The following is a 22,257-nucleotide window of genomic DNA, read 5'->3' as shown; positions in this document are numbered from 1 at the left end:
TTTAGACCAAACTAAAATCAATAATCCATTTAGAGGAAGAGGTAAATTTTAGACAGAGGTAGTAGACTCCAAAACTTTTTAGTAATCAATTGAAGAAGAATGAATCATATAAATACATTGGAAGTTTGGCAAATTTCTTGTTGACAAGAGATACTGGCATCTACAAAGGATAATATAGAGCTCATCATACACTTCAACAACAGCTTGACTAGTTAGCAAGTACTTTCAAGAATATTTAAGGTTAGTCACACTGATCAAGAAAAGCTTAAAATGCTCTAAAATCATCAAGCTCATATAAGAAAGTCAACAGGTTTCCCCAACTTAGCAATACACTAAAAACTGACATGACTAAATAACCTATGATTAAAATTAACTTTTCTAAATTTTCAATAATAAAAAATAAATTTTGATTAGCTATGCTGCAGAAAATACCAAATTATTTACTCTCACAAAGGAAATGCATTATAAAATTGTCAGATAAAGAGGCAATCAAAATACATAAAAGTACAAATACAGGGAAAAATAGGGTGGTTCAGGCAGTTAATTAAAATACTTTTATGGATTTTTTTAATAGCTGGTACTTGTCAGCTTTTTAAAATTTGTAACAGGATGCCATTCTCTCATTCTAAGTAAATACTTACTTTGGTTTAAAGAAAGATTTGGAGAATGGATTGAGGAAAAGCAAGAACGGAAATAGGAATCCGAAGAAGGATAATTCACAGTTAAATGGGTCTTTTATTAAGTAGAGGTTTTTGTTACCATTATATTTTCATATCTTATTTGACCTTCACAGTACCTACCTTTAAGTTAATAAAACCCAAAGCACAAGTAACACACATAAACAGGTTACCTGCTCTCACGAAATGTAGTGTCTTTGACGGTACAGATTCACAAACAGTAAATTACAATTCTAGAAGCTAATTGTTCCTATAAAGGCTCTCCCAGGGCGTGTGTGTGCCTGATTGGTGCTACTGAAAGCCTGAGGAGTTGGGAAAAGCTGGAGGCGGCATTGTCTAGTGTTTACCAAATGATCTCCTTACTAGCCTCCTGCCAGTAGTCTGTCTCTCATTCACTTATTCCACATTTACAAACCATTTTATGGAGAATACATACAGATGCACACAGACATATAATCATTAGAACAAGTCATTAAAAAACCATAATAGAGACTTGGTTCTATTCAGCTTAGCTCAGGGGGAAAAAAAAGTTTTGAAGACCTGTGCCTGTTAGGTGCCAGGCACTGAGGATACAAAGACAAACTGAAATAAGACAGTATGACTGAGGAACAACCAGCAAGAGGAGAATGATAGTCTTGAGAGTACCTATCAAGTAGGGGTGCTGGGTGGCTCAGTCAGTTAAGTGTCTGGCTTAGGTCATGGTCTCAGGGTGGTAAGATCGAATCCCTGGTTTGGCTCTGTGCTCTGTGGGGGCCTGCTTGAGATTCTCTCTCTCCTTCATGCTCTCCTCTCTAAAATAAATCATTTTTTTAAAAGAGTACCTATAAACTAATAAAATAAACGGTAGTATATGAAGTAGTTAGAAGTATATACTTGGAACAGAAGTAGTACAAGGAAAGAAATAATTATATTGGGGGTGACAGAAAGAAGGATGATCATGGAAGGGTTCCAAGAGGAGGTACCGCCTGAGTAGAATTTTCAAGGATAAAAAGGAGTTTACCAACTTAGGGATATTCCTTGCAGGAAGAAGGATATGTGCAAAGGCATACAGAAATGAAGCAATAGTGAATACAAAAATCCTAGTAATTCAGCACTGCAGAAACGTAAGATATGAGGCCCTGCTTGAATAAGTGGTTCAGTACCACGCTCCAGAAGGATGAGTCTTTTATCTCCTAAGGGTAAAAAGAGACACTGAAGGACTTTAGATACAAAAAGATCATATGTACACCTAAGTAACTGCTGAGAATGGTCTGAGGAGAGGGACAGGCAGTAGGCAAAGCGAGAACAGCAGCAGAGGGATTGGTTCATAGACCTTTCGGGTAGCCCAGGCAGTGTGGATGAGAACAAGGAAGGTAGGTCTGCCCATGAAGAAAGAGAAGTGCATGAACTTGAGAGAATAAAGGAGACCTGATGGACTGGAAAGGCTGTGAGAATGAGAAGTGAAAATGGCGATGCCAGTTATTGATGTGAGCAGCCAGATGGGTAGAAATAAGGAAAAGATACTGTGAGTTTCCTGAGGAGTGAGGGACTGGGATGGACCTAGAGTGTAGGTGGAGGGAGGGGACAAAGGTAAGAATAGGTGAGATAAATCATCTGCTATGAGAGGAAGGGGGTCAACTATGGAAAGTATGATAACAGGCTTTAGGATTTTGAAGTTTTCAAGTAGTATCTGTGGGAAATTTGCAGGAGCTGCTGGAGACAGGTCAACAGTGCTGAGGAGCAAGTGAAGGTGAAAATTAAAAATCGGGGGCACCTGGGTATCTCAGTCAGGTAAGCATCTGCCCCGCTGCTCATGTTCTCTTTCTCTCTCACTCTATCTCTCAAATAAATACATAAAGTCTTTTTTAAAAAGGAAATTAAAAATCTGTAGTGATATTAATCTGTGTGTTTGTGGGATTCATTGGAAATATAGAAGATAGACTGAAAGATAACTGAGAAACTGGAAGGGCTGAAGGTAATACTCATGAATAGTGGTACGAAGAGAGTGAGGGTTTTGTCAGGATAGAGGAGGAATAGGGCCAGAGAGTGGGTATCTGAGCATAAGAGTTCAGAGATGGAGTGCTTCTAAGTATGAGCACCCACCGTACAGCTAGAGATGAATAACAGAAGTGGAATGGAAGGTCATTCGACTTGAGGGATCAAAACTGAGTCCAGACCAGAGTATTAGTCCATTCCCATTGACAGTTAAATCAACGACATATGGTAAGAATGAAATCGGGTACTGAAGTCGGCATTGATTATGGGAGAGTGATAAGAGATTTGTAGATGGCAGATGGTAGGTAGAGGTACTTTTTTTTTTTTTTGAAGGTTTTAGTTATTTATTTGACAGACAGAGAGAGATCACAAGTAGGCAAAGAGGCAGGCAGAGAGAGGGGGAAGCAGGCTCCCCACTAAGCAGAGACCCGGACCCTGAGACCATGACCTGAGCCAGAGGCAGAGGCTTAACCCACTGAGCTACCCAGGCACCCCAGGTAGAGGGACTTTTAAAGGAAGGAGTAAGACAGGTAGGTTTTCAAGAAGCCAGGAAAAAAAATAATACATTGCATAAGCTAAGGAATTCTCTACAAATAGCCTAAACTTACTCTTGCTAAAAGCTTAAAAACTAATGAAAATGTAACACATTTTCTCCATAATTATTTCAATATCCAATACCTTCAGTCAAAGGTATATCTGATGTAGAAATATCTGCATAAGCCACTCTAGGTAAATTTACAAATTTGTTAAGAATAATGTGTATGATCACTTCCTATTTAGCAAGTTACCTTAGATGATGTTGATTTAAATGTCAATTTACAAACCATACCTACTTTTTAGACCTGTAGCCTTATCTGATACCTTAGTCTGTGGGCCAGTCCCAAAAGAATATAGGCTTTTTATTTTTCTGCTTTTCACATGGTATTCCACCCCGAGTCAAATACATGTATACTTATTCAAACATAAAGAATCTTGGTATTTAATTTGTAACTGAGCATGTAAAGTGATTTTAAAAACAAGAAACCTTTACAGATCCTTTTTAGCACTTTGTGCTATTTAAAATCATTTCAATATTGCTATCACAAGAAAAGGAATTTACATTAAAATTCGTTGTATGTCAATTTCCTCATATTTAATATGTAATATTCCTAGCCAGTTTTGTGATTTTTATATTAACTATAAAAAAGAAAATAAATACATGTAATGTTTTGTTACATAAAATGCTCTAAAATAAAACTGGATATAATATCAAATTCATAAAAATATTTAAATAGCATTCTATTCTTTGTGAAATCAATACTGAAGTCCAACATTTTTCAGTTTTCTTTCCACAGATGAGTTATAGACAATGAACAGCAGGGGGCACAAAACTCAAAAGTTTTTCTGTACAAAGCAAAGCACAATAAAACCTCATGCTGTGGAAAGCAGATAAATTTTTTTTTTTTAAAGATTTTATTTATTTATTTGACAGAGAGAAATCACAAGTAGATGGAGAGGCAGGCAGAGAGAGAGAGAGGGAAACAGGCTCCCTGCTGAGCAGAGAGCCCGATGTGGGACTCGATCCCAGGACCCTGAGATCATGACCTGAGCCGAAGGCAGCGGCTTAACCCACTGAGCCACCCAGGCGCCCGAAAGCAGATAAATTTTGAAGGCAGATTGTTTGATTCCAACTGGCTCCATCACATATAACCTGAACAACCTTTAATTATTTAGCCTCCCTGACTGAGCTGCTTCAATGGTAGAGTCATAACTATGACATAGAGATTAAATATTAACAAAGCTGTAAGGCAGATCAATAAACACGTTTTTTTTCAGTGTTTATTATGTGTGTGTACACATATATATGTACATGTGCACCAAAACACATCAAATAAGTGCAAATTTAGATTTTACAGCAATTTTGAGACAGTGCACATGGAAATGGCTGTAATTTCATAACATACAAGCACAAGTATTGCTAGATCAAAACTAAAACAAAGCTAAACAAATGAAATGGCATTATTTACTCCAATACAAAGCTTTTATATATAAGAAAATGTGAATGCCATTGAAAGTGGACGCAAACTGGTGTGTGCACGGTATAATGCAGTGTTACTCGAGTATGATCCAGGAAAACCTACATCAACATCATCTGGGAGTACTTGTTTTGAATGCATACACCTGCGCTACTTAAAACCCAGTTTTTCAGAACGATGAGAGTGACACTTCGATTTCTTCTGGTAAAACAGAAACAAGAATATGTGCTTTTCTAGGGCGCCAGTGTAGCTCAGTAGGTTAAGCATCTGACTTCAGCTCAGGTCATGATCCCAGGGTCTGGGATTGAGCAGGCTCCCCACTCGGTGGGGAATCTGCTTCTGCCCCTACCTCTGCCCCTCACTTGTGTTCTCCTTCTCTCTCTGTCTCAAATAAATAAGTAAATAAATTTTTAAAAAGAATTATGTGCTTTCTAGGCTTCCTGTGGCTATCATACTGCATGCGCTGTGAGGCGAGCACTGTGCCTGACATGGGTTATTGGATCTTCTAAATGACACATGTTCTCTCACAAATGACTTGGTCAAGAATAACTGAGTGTAGTTCGATTTTTTCCCTCTTTTCTAAGAACTAGATCATTTTTGTTTTACTACTTTGTATAGCCGGGACCAAAAAAAAAAAAAAAATCCTTCCTTTTCCAATTAGTGACTATGGTGTATTCTTTCAAATCACATTTTTCCCAGCACTTTCTGTGTTTTTTATCTGTACCAGGCATTGGAAGGAATGCTCTACTTTCAAAAAAAAAGCCTGGGTAGGGGTTCCTGGGTGGCTCAGTTGTTAAGCCTCTGCCTTCAGCTCAGTTCACCATCCCAGGGTCTAGGATCAAGCTCCACATCGGGCTCCCTGCTCAGCAAGGAGTCTGCTTCTCCTTTCCCATTCCCCTGCTTGTATTCCCTCTCTCACGGTCTCTCTCTTTCTCTGCAAATGAATCAATCAATCAATCTAGGTATAAACTCTCATAAATTTGGATTTAATTAAAAATTTATGTTAATTCATATAGGACTAAGCTTAAATATATGATATATTGACTCTAAAAAATAAGGTTTTATCAATGAAATATATTGGTTTGGAGTTAATAAATTTATTTTAAAACTCTTCAAGGATCTAAATGAAAATGTAACAGACATTGGTAATGATAACCACATAACATTCATCAACAGCAAAACCTAACCTTCCAACTGTTAATCTACCACAGGAGTTTTTAAAGTTACTATTGCCTTTTATCACCCCAAGAGAACTCCTCTTAATATTTAGTGTTTAATTTTCCTTAATTTTTTAACACATACACATAAAATCTCTGTGGATAAAAAGTGGATAACACTGTACATTTTGATTTGTAATATAATTTTGTCGCAGTATTTTGTGAACCATTGCCAATTCAGTTAGATGAGAGATTTCAACATCTTGTTAATGCCTACTTACTATTTCATCTTATGAGTATACCATAATTTATTTCACCCATCTCCTATTGCTTAATTTTTGGACTTCTTACTTTCAATCCCTATTATAAGCAAAAAAGTGATAAACATCATTGTACAAATATATTTGTTCTTGTATCCAGAACACCTTTAGAATTCATAGTGAAGGAATTACTGTCAAAGACTGTGTGTTTGTGTGTGTGCTTTCTCATATCTTCAGAATTACAAGGATTAATCACTCTTTTTCATTATTTGTTAATATGCTAGGTAAAAAATAGTATTTTTACTGTTTTAACTTACCTTCTTTGATTATTAATAATTGAAAAGAAGTTCATGATTTTACTTATCATATTTCTTCTTAATGAATTGCTTCTTCAGCCTTTAGTTCCTTCCCATATTAAAAAGGTTAACTCTTTCTACTATTTTGGAAATACAATTTATCTTTTGGCTTTGTTTATGTTTTTTTCCCACACAGTTTTTTTTTTTTTTCTTTTTATCATATAATCTATCAATCCTTTTGTTTGATTTCTGCTTTGGGGTTTTACTTAGAAAGTTTTCCTTAACACAAGATTATATTATATATTATATTCATTCACCTATATATTCTGTAACAAAATATAAAGCCCAAACCCAAAGTATAAAATTTTTTTTTCTTTTTTATTTGACAGAAAGAGATCACAAGTAGGCAGAGAGGCAGGCAGAGAGAGAGGGAGAAGCAGGGTCCCCGCAGACAGCCTGATGTGGGGCTCGATCCCAGGACCCTGAGATCATGACTTGAGCCAAAGGCAGAGGCCTAACCCACTGAGCCACCCACATGCCCCCCAAAGTATAAAAATTTAACATACCAATTCATTTAACCATTTATTCATTCATGCAACAAATATCTATGAAAACAAATACACTATGCACTGTTCTGAATGCTGAAGATAAAGCAGTGAGCAAGACCATCAAAGTTCCTGCTATCATGGAATTACAGTCCAAAAGGAAAATGGTCATGCAGCATATAATTTAATGTGAGATTTCAAATTTATGGGAAAGGAATGGGAGGTTTAATGGGATTATTCTATATATAATGCGGTTACAACTAGCTGACCATTAAGAAAAGAAATAAATTAGATTCTTATTTCATACCTTTTAAATCAGTTATACTTTTAAAATGAAACCATGAAAATACTAGAAAAAAACATAAACGAATATTATATAAAGTAACATTAGACATGTTCTTAAACATGAAAACTCCTTTAGAGTAATAACTCAAGGCATTTTGGAAACACCATCTTATTTTTTAAAAACGGAATATAACAAGGTAGTTTTGAACAATAATCTTTATTAGTGTATTTTCAAAGGTACACATAATCCTGAGCTACTGCATTTAGACATTTATCATTTACTCTTTGAAGTTTACATGTATTTTGCTCCAAATTCTCTGATGAGTACATTTTTATACTAGTCAGGAACATAAATAATTTAAATTATTATTCTTATCTGTGGAAGAGCCAATTAATTTACTCATTATCTGTTTATCTTAATTCTACTACATTAAAGGCTTTAGAACATTATTTCTCAATTAAGCAATTTCTTTTTCAAAACTGCAAAGATGGGCAGTGTGAGAGCTGATTACTCAAATCCTTGTGAATTCTTAGAAAACTATGCTACTTTTTGTCTTTGATCTACTTTCTTGAATAAACTGGGTAACCATCAGACCAGCTATATTCGAGAAGATAAGAATAACTACCTCTAACCTCAACATCTTAGCTAGTGTAAAATGTCATAGGTTCTCTTCTCATATAAGTAGTCCATAATTAGCCCAATAAGAAAATCTACCATGATCTAATGAAAAGGGGGGCAATCCAGTGTAAATATATCTTTGTTTAAATGGTTAAGTATTATAAAACATGTTATGTGAAATACTTCCTCCAAGATCTATAAAGGAATACATACAGCTGATTAACATTAAACTTCATAAATCTAGACCATAATGTTTAGAATTACTAAATAAAAAAGCAGACAAAAATGAAAGACAAAAGTCCTGTGATCTTTGAGAAAAAACATTTATCCAACATTATCTCCAACTGTGGACAAATAAATATTTTCATTCTTGTATTTTAAATTACTACCAAAATATTGTATCTTTCTACAAACAACAAAAAACAAGCATACAGTATCTAGAAATGATTTTTATCTGACAAGAATGTCAAGTCTTTGAAGGTACACTCAATTTTTTTTTTCCTGAATAAGGTCACTATGATCTTAGGTTAAAGTTACAGTAAGCAGTTCAAGCAAAATGCATATTGCTTAGATTTTAAAGCAAGCAATTTTGATACTGTTTAATTAAAATGTGAGTATAAATGTGAAGCTATTGTAGAAACATTTATAAACACTCCTTGGGAATACTCACAGATCAGCAAGTAATGGAATAACTGATTTAAAAATAACGGAAGGGTGATGTTATATGTAATGTTTGGTGACAAATCCAAAAATATCTTTAAGACATGTAAAAGAACATGAAGACAGTTTTATTATTCAGAGCTTGAAAACCTAGCAGCAAAACAAACTATTTGCATATAATGTAGTGCAATGAGCATTTGTTCATAAAATACTCCCAAGTCTTGAAACTTTATACAGAAACCAGAAATGGAATCCATTAGGGTGAATGATTCAAATATGTCCAGAGTAGCTTATCAAGAACTGCTAGATACTCTCACCTGCATCACTGAATTATAAGCAAGCTTATGCAAAACTCTGTTCTGGGTAACTCACTCTTATGGCTCCCCAGTAACAAGCTCGGATAAGGCAGATCAAACCTAAAAGATAAGCAATTGCCCAAGAAACATAGGTTGCGTGAAATCGCCTTGCAAAATCTTGGGTGCCAACCTAAAATAAAAAGCAATATAATAACAAAAGATTAAAAACTTCAAGCAAATATTTGCTTAAAGAGCCTGTGTGGGCTTACATGTGATTTTGATAAAATATATCCCTGAGGCCACAATATTCCTATGAAATATGAGTTGATGAATTTGTTGATTATCATTGACAGAATAAAATTTAGCAGGACAATACTGCTAGTTATATTAACTACAAACTTTATGAAATAAACAAAAAAGCCCACTTGAACATGTTATTTCTATAAGTAACTAAATTGTCACCTAAACTCCTTAGTGTTATACAACATGATAGTGTTCCTAATAATATGGGGCCAGGTAGGACAAAGGAGAATGCGAAGTAAACGGTACCAAAAAAAGATCAGTAACTCCTCCTCCTCCTGGGAGAGAATAATCCCCAGTGCCAACCACTTAGCTTCAGTCGCCTCTAAAAATAAACCATCCCCATAATGATAATAAATCTGTGCTTAACTTGAATAAAGAGAAAGGTTTTTCAGATCTCCATAGCTGACTACTGCTTTTGCTTTGCTATGGCACTAAATAAAAACAATGGATTTTTGCTAAATGGATGGTAAAGTCCCCAAGGTCAAGGACCTTGAGAGGAGTCCCAAAACACCACTGAACTTCATTAAATACAGGTGCATGGACTGGGCTTCAGTCCTCAAGAAGCTTCTGGGATGCCAGGGAGGCAGGTTCTTGGGGGATCACTGAAGTTTGTCTCAGGCCTCATCACTTACTACTGATAAAGGTGAGAAGAAAGAATTCTAACAGTGAGTAGAGTAATACTCACAGTTAATCCGACTCCAATGAAAATACAAATCATTCCAATGGTAATATAGGCACAGCAGCGTCTTCGGGGAAGTGCGCTACCCACTGAGGAACTGCAAATTCATGAGCAAAAGAGAGCATTATTTCCATGCAGTTTCTCCCTTTCATCCCTGGGAATACTTTTCTATGGCTCTAGTGACACATGTACTTCTGTTTATTTCTTCAATTTGAGAGACAAGAACATGCATAAAAATGCCATTTTTAATGAGCTAATATAATCATAAATGGTAAATTATATTACAGTGGCTTTAATCAAAGTTCAAGTCTTGGTTATTGACAGTATCCACAAAAGAACTACTGTGGTCAATAACGATCTTCTAATATAAAAATACAGCTCTAAAATGTATTCTAGGATGGAAAATATGTACTAGCTTACAAACAGTGCTTGATGTTTTGCAGTTTTAACAGTGTATGTTTACTGTAGAAAATTTGGAAAATAGAATAAAAAATAAAAATGACAAAGAAAATTACCCATAATCCCGCTACCTTAAATAATTTTGACATATTTTCCTCCAGCCAATTTTTTTTTGGTAATTTACCAACATAGTGTAAGCATTTTCTATGTCATTAAATGTTTTCAAATTGGAATTCCAATGGATGAATACAACATAATTTAGTCAATATCCTACTACTGGACACAGAATTTTCACTACTATAAACCAGGTAAACATCAATTAAAAACATCTGCTTAGTTTTCTTAAGAAAAATTTTTAGAATTAGGATTATAATATTCAAGAGATTAACTTTTCAAAATCTGTTAATACATACTGTAAGAATCTATGGGAAATTCATAAAATCATATACTGTTATCATGCTTCTCAAGTGAAGTTTTAAATCCAATAGTTTTTAGTCATTTACACTTTTAATTTTTGTAATTTCAAAATGGTGTAAGTAGAACAGAGATCACCCACCCAAATTAGCACTTTCTTCTTTTCCTAAGCATAAATACATAAATATATCATATAGGAGGCACTGTATTAGTGAATGAGATAATGAAGTATCTGATTTGCTTTTGTATGGCCAGTCCAGTCAACATCACAGCTAGCACACAGTAATTGCTCAAGGAATGTATGCTGAATAAATGGAATACAGAAATGCATTACTTACTAGGCATAGTGTGAAATGTGTTATTCCAAAGAGGTTAATTTTGCATAACAGAAAAATGGTTTCCTTTAAGCTCCAAATATTTTTTTAAAAACTGCTGAATGATGTTTCAAAAATATATATTTATTTATTTATATAATATATAATATTTCAAATATATAAATATAAATAAATATATATATATATTCCTAAATTGTTAACCTGAAACATAAACATCTGGGTAACCTGGGGTCATCAATATAGTGTACAGCTTGCTGTGTGGAGTCACCAAGACATAAGATTCATTGCCTTTATAGTTAGCCTTAGACTACTTTTAATTTTAATTTCTTGTGCAGGCATTTGGTGATGTTCCCTGCCTTTATACCTCATCGCAGGCTATCATTTCTCATTTATTTACCTGTGTATCTGCTAATACAGATAATTAATCTGCTATGGATTACAAAACAAGTCAGTTTATTAGAATTATATATTAAATAAGTCAAAAGGTCCTAAATGAATATTGGAGCAGCTTTTCTGTGAGCCAAAGAATCCACTTTAGTACATTAATTTCAGTGCATGAATTCTCCTTAGAAAACCCATGCCCATTTTTCATCATCCAGCTTACACAATCGCTACCTCTGGGAAGTCTTCCCAGAAAAGAAATAACCTATTGTTACTCTACAACTCAACTGCTGTATTATCACAGGGACAAATGAGCAATAAGCACCTACTGCATCGATTAGGAAATCTCGTGGTGTCTGTATGCAGAATGTAGTACTGTTCTGCATGTGCTAAACCTCTGTATGTGTATGAATACATACTAAACGATGCTTCTGTGACCTGCCCTTTTTTGTTTGCTTAACACTCTACATGAGATTCTTCCATACTTCTATGAGGAGATCAAACTTATTCATTTTCACAACTATCTTCCATTATACGAAAGCACCAGTTTACTCATTCTCCCTGTCAGTGGACAGGACAGTCAAGGGGTTTATTGCCTTGATTTTTGGCTACTATAACAAAGCTGCTTTGAACACTCCTTTATGTCTCCTATGAACATATGCAGGAATTTCTCGAACATATTCTTAGAACAGAATAGCTGGGTTGTACTGGAGACATATCTTCAACTTTAATAAATACTAAATTTATACCTTCACTATCTTGATATGAGAGCTTCCAATGTTCCACCCACACTTCAACACTCGGTATTGTTTTCATGCTTGACAATTTCATGGGTGCGAATGGTATTTTGCTGTGGTTTTAACATGACTTCGGGCAAGACTGAACATCTTTTCAAATGCTAGTTGAATATTGGTTTTCTTTATTAATTGTTTGTTCATATTATTATCGCTTTGTTTTGAGCTCTTTAGCTTACTGACTCACAGGTGATATTTACACAGTCTGCATACTATTCCAGGAAGCTATCTATTCTATTTATATCTTCTTTTAGTCTGTGGGTTTGTTTTTTAAAATCAAGATTAACCTTTACCTAAAAACTAAACAAGAGCCATTACTAAACAAATAGTTTTAAAATATTATGAAAACCCATGAAAAAAAGACTCGGCATCGGTTCTAAACCTGAAAAAGCACACTTTAGAAAGACTACTAATTTTAAACTCCTGCCAAACAATGACCTTAAAGTGCCAAACACAAAAAAATCTCTTAGGACCATTTTCCGAATAGGTAATTTGTCCCTGGCTTGGCCCCTCCCTTCTTTAACTATACACAAAGTCCTGCTGAAAGTATGCAGTTTTAGCTGACTTTACAATAGAATGTAACAATGTAAACAGGTTCTTAATATTGACAATGTTACCAACAGTTTTTTGTCCTTGTTGTTGTTGTTGTTTTAAATCCAACAGTTGGTCACAAAGGTAAAGTATAACCAAGGCTCTTTTGTCGTTTCTTGATCATGTCTGACTCATCCAACCTTCAAGCACATGCAAGGGTCAATAGTTTTCAAGAAAGCAGAAGCCTGAGGCCACTTAAGAAATAGGATTTTGGGGCGCCTGGGTGGCTCAGTGGGTTAAAGCCTCTGCCTTCTGCTCAGGTCATGATCCCTGGGATCAAGCCACGAATCCAGAATCCAGCCCCACATCCGGCTCTCTGCTCAGCAGGGAGCCTGCTCCCCTTCCTTTCTCTCTGCCTGCCTCTCTGCCTACTTGTGATCTCTGTTTGTCAAATAAATAAATAAAATCTTTTAGAAAGGAAGGAAGGAAGGAAAGAAGGAAGAAAGAAGTAGGACTGTGAGGTGAATCCATCTGAGTAAGAACTTTATCCTGCCACTTAGGGGAGGAGTGGGGGTGGGTACCACATGCAGGTGGATGTCATTCCAGCAGGGGGAGCTAGTAACATCCTGATAGAGGTAGTCTGCTCCTGACCCTTTACAAAGCTCCTTCATATGATACACATTTTAGTGAGTTCATAGATTGTCTCAAAATCATGGTTCACAGAGTGTGCCAATAAGAGGAAATTCTTGGTTCTTAAAAATTTTTAAACTACACCCACTAGGAATCTTGCAAACAGTGGGGTGAAAACCGTGACAGCAGTTTCAGCTCTGATGGCACAAAGATGCTACTGTCACTGAGGATTCTAGCCTGTGATTTTAAAATTTCATTTTAAATAACATCTTCTGATAATGAGTTTTTATTCACAAAATCTATGTAATGTAAGGTAATTCTAATACAGTAAAAATTATTAACATTTCCCTTTCAGGTTTGTACTTTCTTCTGCATTGTGTAGGAAATTCTTTCCTACCTGTTATAAAAATATTTTTTAAATCTTCTAAAAATATTAGATTTTATCTTTTCATATTTATGTCTTGATCCACAAAGGCACAGTCCTTATAATTTTCCATTTTTATTTTACTTATTTCGAAGTCAGATTATGTGGTACACACAAACCCAGAATTTGTGTTTTTTTTTTAATTCACTCATTCATTCATTCATTCATTCATTCATTTTAAAGTAAGTTCCATGCTCAGAGTACATCTTGAACTCATGACCCTGAGGTCACATGCTCTACTGACTGAGCCAGCCAGGCGCCCCTAGAGTTTGTTTTTTATGAAGTGACCATAATAATAACTCTTTTTACTCTAAAGCATATGAGATACTTAAGGTACCTACTAAAATGCTATAAGAGACATCCAGAATACAGTGGCTTAAACAGTTTATTTCACGGGTAGCCTGGGTGGCTCAGTCGGTTTAGCATCTGCCTTCTGCTCAGATCATAATTCCAGATCATAATTCCAGGGTTCTGGGATCAAGCCCCTCTTCGGGATCCCTGCTCCACACGGAGCCTGCTTCTTCCCTCCCCCTCTGCCTGCTGTTCCTCCTGCCTGTGATCTCTCTCCTCTCTCTCTCTCTCTGTCAAGTAAATCAAAAAATTTAAAAAGTTTATTTCTTACATATGAGAATTCAAAGGTAAATGTACACCTTAGGTTTGGTAGACTGCTCTGCTCTGTGATTTAACTGCTATTGCCAGACAACACAGGTGACGAATCTCCTGCCGCACATGCCTTTTCCAGACAAATGGAAGAGGGGAGAGAAAATTAAGACAAGTTTTGCCTTGGGGCGCCTGGGTGGCTCAGTGGGTAAAAGAAAAGTTTTGCCTTAACTGAAACACATGACTACAAACTTCCTCAAGAGAGGCTTGAAAATGTGGTTAGCTGAGTGGCCAGTCAGACTCTGAAAAGTTCTTCTGGTACAAGGAAGAAGAGGAGAGCAATCTGCTCTTTTAATTATTATTAATATTATTATTTTTATGTTGGTTAGTGTTTGTATGGGATCTTTCCTTTGGTGAAGGTTTTGTGATTTGATCTTTTTCCCATTTTTTACTCTCATCCTATGCTCTCGTATTTCACGAGTTTATTCTTCAAACTGCACAAAGACGGACCTCAGTCTAGTCTGATAATTTGTAGCAAGCCTTGCTGACAGTTTCTGTCTAATTACATTATTCTGAAAGCTGATATATATATGGATTTTTCTGCTCTCTTATATTCACTTTCTGTAGTTTCTGTATTTCCTATGATTTTCCACCCTCTTTTCTGGACTTCTTGTGGATTGACTATAATTCTATTAATTTCCATTTTCCACCTACTATTTAGAAAGTTTTACAATTTATTTGTACTAATTTAGCAGTGACATGTAAAATTGAACATACATAACATTTAAAATCTAAAATTGTAAATCTACCCTCCCAATAAAAATAGGAATTTTAGAGAGCTTTAACTTCAAATATTCTGCTCCCATCTTATATGTATTTGTTCTGTAATATTTCGATTCTGTTATATTTTTATTTCTCCAAATTCATTGGCATTAATATTATCATTACTGTTATTTTTGCTATTTTATACAATGATCCTGATGACTGTTTACAAGTTACAAGATTACTTTTTATTCTTGCCTTGTAGAAATTTCTTCTGGGATATTTATCTATTTTCCCTAATTCATCCTTTAGTAGTTTCTTCGGTAAGGGTATCAAAATGGTAAATGTTCTCTACTTGTTGCTGTTGTTTGTGGTTCATTGGTCTGCATTTGAAAACACTTTTGTTCTGCCTTCATTATTCTACTATGGCTTAGATTGGTCTATAATACCAGTTTGACAGTTAATTTCTCTTAATAATTTAAGTATTTTCAAATTTATCTTTTGGGTTCCATTGTTGCTGTTAAGATGTTTGCTGACAGAACTGTTATCTTTTTTTATAGTTAAAAAATCTGTTTTGGGGAGCTTGGCTGGTTCAGTAGGTGGAGCTTGCGACTCTTGGTGTCTGGGTCTTGAGTTTGAACCCCACACTGAAAGTGGAAATTACTTAAAAATTTTTTTCTTTTAGAAAAAAATCCGTCTTTTCTCTCTCTGCTTTTGGTATCTTCTCTTCATCGTAGGTTTCCTGCAATTTCACTACAATGCATTTGCTTATTTTGCACGGATTTCACTGCTCTTTTTGAATGGAAGGGTTTGTATCTTTCATAGATCTGAAAATCCTTAGGGATTAACTCTTCAAATGCCCCATCTCATTCTTTGTTTTTGCCTTCCAGATCAGATATATTTCAGCTGCTCTCAAATATATTTGTCGCAACACTACTCTCACCTGTGTGCCCCTGATGGATTCTGGGTAATTTACCTACCTCTCTCTTCTAATCCACAACTTCAGTTTTCAGCTTCATCTGCTACTTTACCTGTCCATTGCATTGTAATTTCTGTAAGTTTTATTGTTGCTTTTAAAATCTATCTGGTTATTGTTTTTGCTAAGTAAATGTGTTATTTTGAGACAACTGCAGACTCATGAATAATACAGAGAGATCTCTCTTTTTTTTTAATGCAATTTCTCCAATGGTAACAACATCTGGCAAACTCTACAGTACAGTATTATAACCAGGATATTGGCAATGATACAATCCACTGATAGATTTCCTGCTTTACTTATACTCATTTGTGTATGTGTGTATTTAATTCTACACAATCTTATCATATGCATAGTTTTAAGTATCCATCAGCACAGTCAAATACAGAACAGTTCCAACACTATAAGGATGCTTTTATAACCACACTTACATCCCTCCCACCTGCCTACCCTCTGCACCCACATTATCACTAATCTGTTCTCTATTTCTAAAATTTCACCATTTCAAAATGTTACATAAATGGGATCCTACTGTAGGCAACCTCACGACACTTTTTTTTTTTTTTCATTCAGCCTACATTCATCCAAGCTGTTGCATATGTCAATAGCTCATTCCTTTCATTGCAGAGGTAGTATTTCAAGGTATGGAAGTACCACAGTTTGTTTAACCATTCACTCATGGAAGAACATTTGGGTTATTTCCAATTTGGGTCTATTAAGAATAAAGTTGCTGGGGTGCCTGGGTGGCTCAGTGGTTTGGGCTGCTGCCTTCGGCTCGGGTCATGATCTCAGGGTCCTGGGATCGAGCGCCGCATCGGGCTCCCTGCTCCGCAGGAAGCCTGCTTCCCTCTCTCCCTCTCTCTCTCTCTCTGCCTGCCTCTCTGCCTACTTGTGATCTCTGTCTGTCAAATAAATAAATAAAATCTTTAAAAAAAAAAAAGAATAAAGTTGCTATGAAAATTTGTATATAGTTTCTTGTGTGTGCTTGGTCATTTTTTAAAATTTAAATTCAATTAGCCAACATATCGTACATCATTAGTTTCAGATGTAGCATTCAGTAATTCATCAGTTGCGTATAACACCCAGTGCTTATCACTTCATGATCCCTCTTTAATGTCCATCACCCAGTTGTCCCATCTGCCCATCAATCTCTCCCTTCCTCAACCCTCAATTTGTTTCCCAGAATCAAAGAGTCTCTAGTTTTATCTGTTTTCTCATTTCTGTTTTTTTTTTAAAATATTTTATACATGGCTATAGCACATTCTGTATCTAATAATTATATCTGAAGTCCTTGGGAATCTAATTATACTGTTTGTTTCTGATGCTGATTCTGCTTATAGTACCTTGTTTCCTCGTGTGATTGGTAATTTTTGTTGAGAATTTATTTTGGCATTTCTTAATATAAAAAATTTGTAAGAATGGTTTGGGGTGGCTTCATCACAGAATTTTCATTTGCTTTTCCCAGGCTCCCTAGAATGATACAAACACTAAACCACATTAAATTGCTTTCAGAGGGGCGCCTGGGTGGCTCAGTGGGTTAAAGCCTCTGCCTTTGGCTTGGGTCATGATCCCAGGGTCCTGGGATTGAGCCCCGAGTCGGGCTTTCTGCTTCACAGGGAGCCCGCTTCCTCCCCACTCTCTCTCTGCCTGCCTCTCTGCCTACTTGTGATCTCTGTCTGTCAAATAAATAAAATCTTAACATACACACACACACACGGAAGATTAGTTGGCAGAGCATAAGGAAGATGGATATGTGGGTTCAAAGTGCCTATGGACACCCAGGTTGAAATAACAATAGGGAAAATAGTGAAAACAGATTGCATATTTATATCTGAAGAGATCTGGGGTGATTTAGTGGCATATTGGTCAAGATTTAATGGCATATATATGACAGAGGAAACTATGAGAAAACCAAGACCTAGTGTGGTCAAGTTGCAACCCTGAAGAATTGCAATATTTAACTACTTCGAAGAGAAAGTGAAGTCAACAAAGGAAATATCAAAGGAATGTTCTCACATGTGGAATGAAAGAAGGAGAAAGTGGAAGCTAGAAACCAAGAAAAGAACTAATTTTAAGGAAAAACCCGGGATGATCAACAGAACCAAATTTTGTCAAAGCAAATTCCTCATCCCCTAGTGGAGCTGATGGCTAACTGCACTTCACCGAAGACAGAATGGGTGCCATGATCAAACGGAGGGATAAGCACGGAAAGGGACAGAACTGCCTCCCTCTGAGAAGAGAAAATGAAGTACGTGTAGACACAAGCAGTGGATAGCCAGGCAGCGAGAAGACGAAGGAGTTCATGGATAGCCTCAGTCCTATCAGGAGAGGGAAGGCAAGTCGTCTGCTGAGGCTGAGTGAGTTCTAGAGATAATTGCTTAGGAGAATGGGCGAGGGAGCTAATCAGAGACCCTTCAAAATGGAGTATCAAGCAAGGGTTTCACTGTGTAAAGCTCACATTTGGAAAGAGATAACCAATACAGAATTTTTTTCAGATGTCAGTTACTCGGTAAAGGAAGGGAGAAGCCGTGGCCATACTTATCCAAGATTGGTGGTTTGAAGAGTGGAGGAATATGAATTTCAAGGGATGAAGACGTAGTCAATCTAGCACACCTAGAGTCTCTTTATATCTAATATGTTCAAACTGAATTTAGCATCTGTCTGCCAGACATAGTTCTTCTAAATGCTATCTTAGTGAATAGTTCTATAGCCTCTCAGATGTAAAGGCCTCCTCTACCCCCAATCTCTCTCATACCTTCACATTCAATCCTATCTATTCTGTTTCCTTAACATCACATCTACACTTTGACTCCACTGTACCTCAGTACCGATAGCTCCTTCTACAAGGAACCATCCTGCATTCTTTTTTGCATCATTCCCACTCATCTTTAATAACTTACTTCATATGCCACCTCCCAACCAGAAGCCTTCTCTCAAGTTGCCTTTCCCTCCAATCTGGGTTAGAGGCTCTTGAAAGCAGAAAATGATAGGTGAACCTCTTTCAAAGGATTTAAAACTTTATTCTAGTTGACTCTTCTCTTCCTTATACCCATAAGAATCAGTTCCCTGAAGACAAGATTATACCTTTTATTTTAAGCACCTATTACCTAGCACAGGACTACTTACTCAATTCATAAATAATTATAAAAGAAAGCACTAAAAACCAAAATAAAAGAAAGTAAGAGCCCACTATTGTTTAAAATGTCAGGAGATGACCCACAAAGGAGGATGTCAGTGATACAGAGAAATGATAGCCAATAATAACTATCATGGATTAAACCGCCATCTTTACCAGTCTTAGGTCTTTATAATAATACAGTCCAAGTACTACTTCAGAACACTAGGACTACAACTCCCCTTCTGCAGTGGCCACAAGCCACCCAGGTCACTGAAAGAGCAACCTCACCTTTAGCTCCAATGGAAAAAGAGTGATAGGAAAAAAAAAAAATGCTTTTTGGTCTCTGGATCCACTGGGGGAAGCTTTCCTATACATGTTTTGGGATGGTTTCATAGTAATGATTTAGTAACTCCTTTAATATAACATAGCTTTAGGATATTTTATACTTGTGTTTAAAGAAATAAAATTTCTGGGTGGTGCAGGGTTAAGCATCTCTCACTTTCCAGCTCATGATCTTAGGGTCATGGGATCAAGCTCCACTTCCGGCTCCATGCTCAATGGGAAGTCTGCTTGGGATTCTCTCTTCCCCTCTTACAGCCTCTCCCCCTGCATTCACATTCTCTGTCTCACTCTCTCGAATTAATCTATTAAGAAATTTTTAAAAAATAAAAGAAGTAAGACTCCTTAGACTCTTATCTCAACAGATGACTCGTCATTTTGTTATGAAGAAGAACCTCCAAAGGGAAAACAAATGTAGATACAAGCCATGAGTTTCATGTGGTAACAGTATCTTTAGTCAAATAAGTAATGGATGTCCTGAACCCTCCCATGTTTAGCATGTGATTCCAATTCCATAAACATCCCTTTAAGAATGATTTTAAGCTGACTTATTCCATGTGCATTTCTATGCAAGTTGTTCCTTAAGTAATTGATATAAATTCTTAACATTAGGGGCGCCTGGGTGGCTCAGTGGGTTAAAGCCTCTGCCTTTGGCTCAGGTCATGATCTCAGGGTCCTGGGATCAAGTCCCGAATCGGGCTCTCTGCTTGGCGGGGAGCCTGCTTCCTCCTCTCTCTCTCTCTGCCTGCCTCTCCGTCTACTTGTGATCTCTGTCAAATAAATAAATTTTAAAAATCTTTAAAAAAAAATTCTTAACATTAATACACTGCCTTGTGATTTTTTTAAAAAAAGATTTTATTTATTTGACAGAGAGAGATCACAAGCAGGCAGAGGCAGGCAGAGAGAGAGGAAGGGAGGGAAGCAGACTCCCTGCTGAGCAGAGAGCCTGACTCGGAGCTCGATCCCAGGACCCTGGGATCCTGACCTGGGCCGAAGACAGAGGCTTTAACTCACTGAGCCACCCAGGCGCCCTGTCTTGTGATATTTTAACCAATTATAGACTATCTAGACATTCAACGCTTCTTTATTATTAGCAAAACATTCCCACTGTTCTAAAACAATGACGCAAGCAAATCACGTAAGCAAAATCCTTAACCTCTCTAACAGTTCCTCATCTGTAAAATGAGGGTTGTAATTCCTGCATTCCAGAATTGCTGGAAGGATTACAGCTAATACATCTCTGTAGAGAAAGGAACCATCACTGTGCTTAGCATACTATCTACTAATCACAGGAACTTTTTGCTATTTCCCACGAAATTTTTATTTATTTACTTATTTTACCTTTTTTTACTTTTTTTTTTTTTTTTTTTTTTTAGAGAGGGAGAGAGAGCATACTAGCATGTGCATGCATGCAGAGAAAGGGGCAGAGGGAGAGGCAGCGAAGCCCAAGCCCACTCTATGCTGAGCAGGGCCTCCCACTGGGTTTGACCTCACAACCCCTGAGATCATGACCTGAGCTGAAACGGAGAGTCAGATGCTTAATGGACTGAGCCACGCAGGTGCCCCCTTCCATAGAATTTTTATCCCAATTTAATGTTCTTAGTGAAGATAATTGCCATTTAATTTTTTCATTTTTGTGAAAATATAGATAACACACAGAAATATTTATCATTCACATTCATATTCACATACTTATATGGGGGAATGTCTCTCAAGTATCTATTTTTCTGTATATTGTTTGGGGTTATCCACTTTGCTTCTCCATACAGACTTGTACTGAATTCAACAAGGTTAAGAATTCAGTTGGTTAATTTCACAAATAAATTAAAAGGAAATGTCTGTTCCTCTGAAGCTAGAAAAATGCTGTAAAGAAGTAACTCTTACAGAGCTAGATTCGGTTGGAATTAGATTCAGCAGAGATAAAAGGAGAGATTTTGTTACATATACTCTACTCAGATACTTTTCAGTTCTTTTCTCCTAGAGATCATTCTTAAGATTTCCTCAAAATACGTAAGGTGTTTATATCATACTAAGGACGACACCAATTAAATTATAAACTCGTATTTTCAGTTTTTAAAAGCTGAACCGTCAAAATATTGCAGCTAAATTTCTTTAGCTCAAGTTACAATTCACACAAATAAGTGGAGAACAATAATCGCTAAATTAAAATTTTATCAACATAAATACTGTGCAGAAAGAGTTAATAGATAGCAGGCCTGAGATAGCTACCCTTAGAAAGGCCTGCTTTCAGGATTGACTTTGGCTGGCATCTGTGAACTTAAATAAAACGTTCCCACAATAACCTACCTGATAGGAGTGGATCACTGTGCCCAAATTGTCCGTGCAAACAATATGATTTATGCTGAATACCTGCTTTCCTTCTGAGAGTTTAGAAATTTGATACATGCTATGCAGGAGGTGCCTTGTGACCAACTCCAATAAAAACCTTGGTCACAGTCTCTAATGAGCTTCTGCAGTAGATAATTTTCACCTGTGTTGTAACAATTCCCTGGTGGAGGAATTAAGCCCTCCTGTGTGACTCTATAGGAGACGACTCTTGGAAACTAGCACCGGGTGTCTTCCAGACTTGGTCCCATGTGCCCTTTTTTTTTCTTTTCTGATTTTGCTTTGTATAATAAATCATAGCTATGAGTACAAATAAATACGAATTCTGATTAATCCTCCTAGAAAATCACAGAATCCTGGAGTGATCTGGGAACCCCCCCTACAGAGCTCCCATAAAATATCTTTAATCAAAGTATCTTCTATTTTTTCCCACATTTATATT

The 22,257-nt window shown here is 36.4% G+C and overlaps 1 protein-coding gene across 1 annotated transcript in view; it reads right to left on the bottom strand.

Annotated features, from left to right (window-relative positions):
- Positions 1-7,407: 7,407 nt before the first annotated feature.
- The window catches only part of PIP4P2 (phosphatidylinositol-4,5-bisphosphate 4-phosphatase 2), a 56,334-nt gene continuing 41,484 nt past the window's right edge, over positions 7,408-22,257 (bottom strand). Inside the window, exons 6-7 of the mRNA XM_059166059.1 lie at positions 9,773-9,863; positions 7,408-8,974 (exon numbers count right to left, since the gene is read on the bottom strand). Coding sequence (XP_059022042.1) covers positions 8,831-8,974; positions 9,773-9,863 — 235 coding nt within the window. The 3' untranslated portion in view covers positions 7,408-8,830. The remainder of the gene's footprint in view (positions 8,975-9,772; positions 9,864-22,257) is intronic.

Source organism: Mustela lutreola, chromosome 3 (assembly GCF_030435805.1).
Source record: "Mustela lutreola isolate mMusLut2 chromosome 3, mMusLut2.pri, whole genome shotgun sequence".
Classification (NCBI taxonomy): Eukaryota; Metazoa; Chordata; class Mammalia; order Carnivora; family Mustelidae; genus Mustela; species Mustela lutreola.
This window is presented reverse-complemented; position numbering and strand designations above follow the sequence as displayed.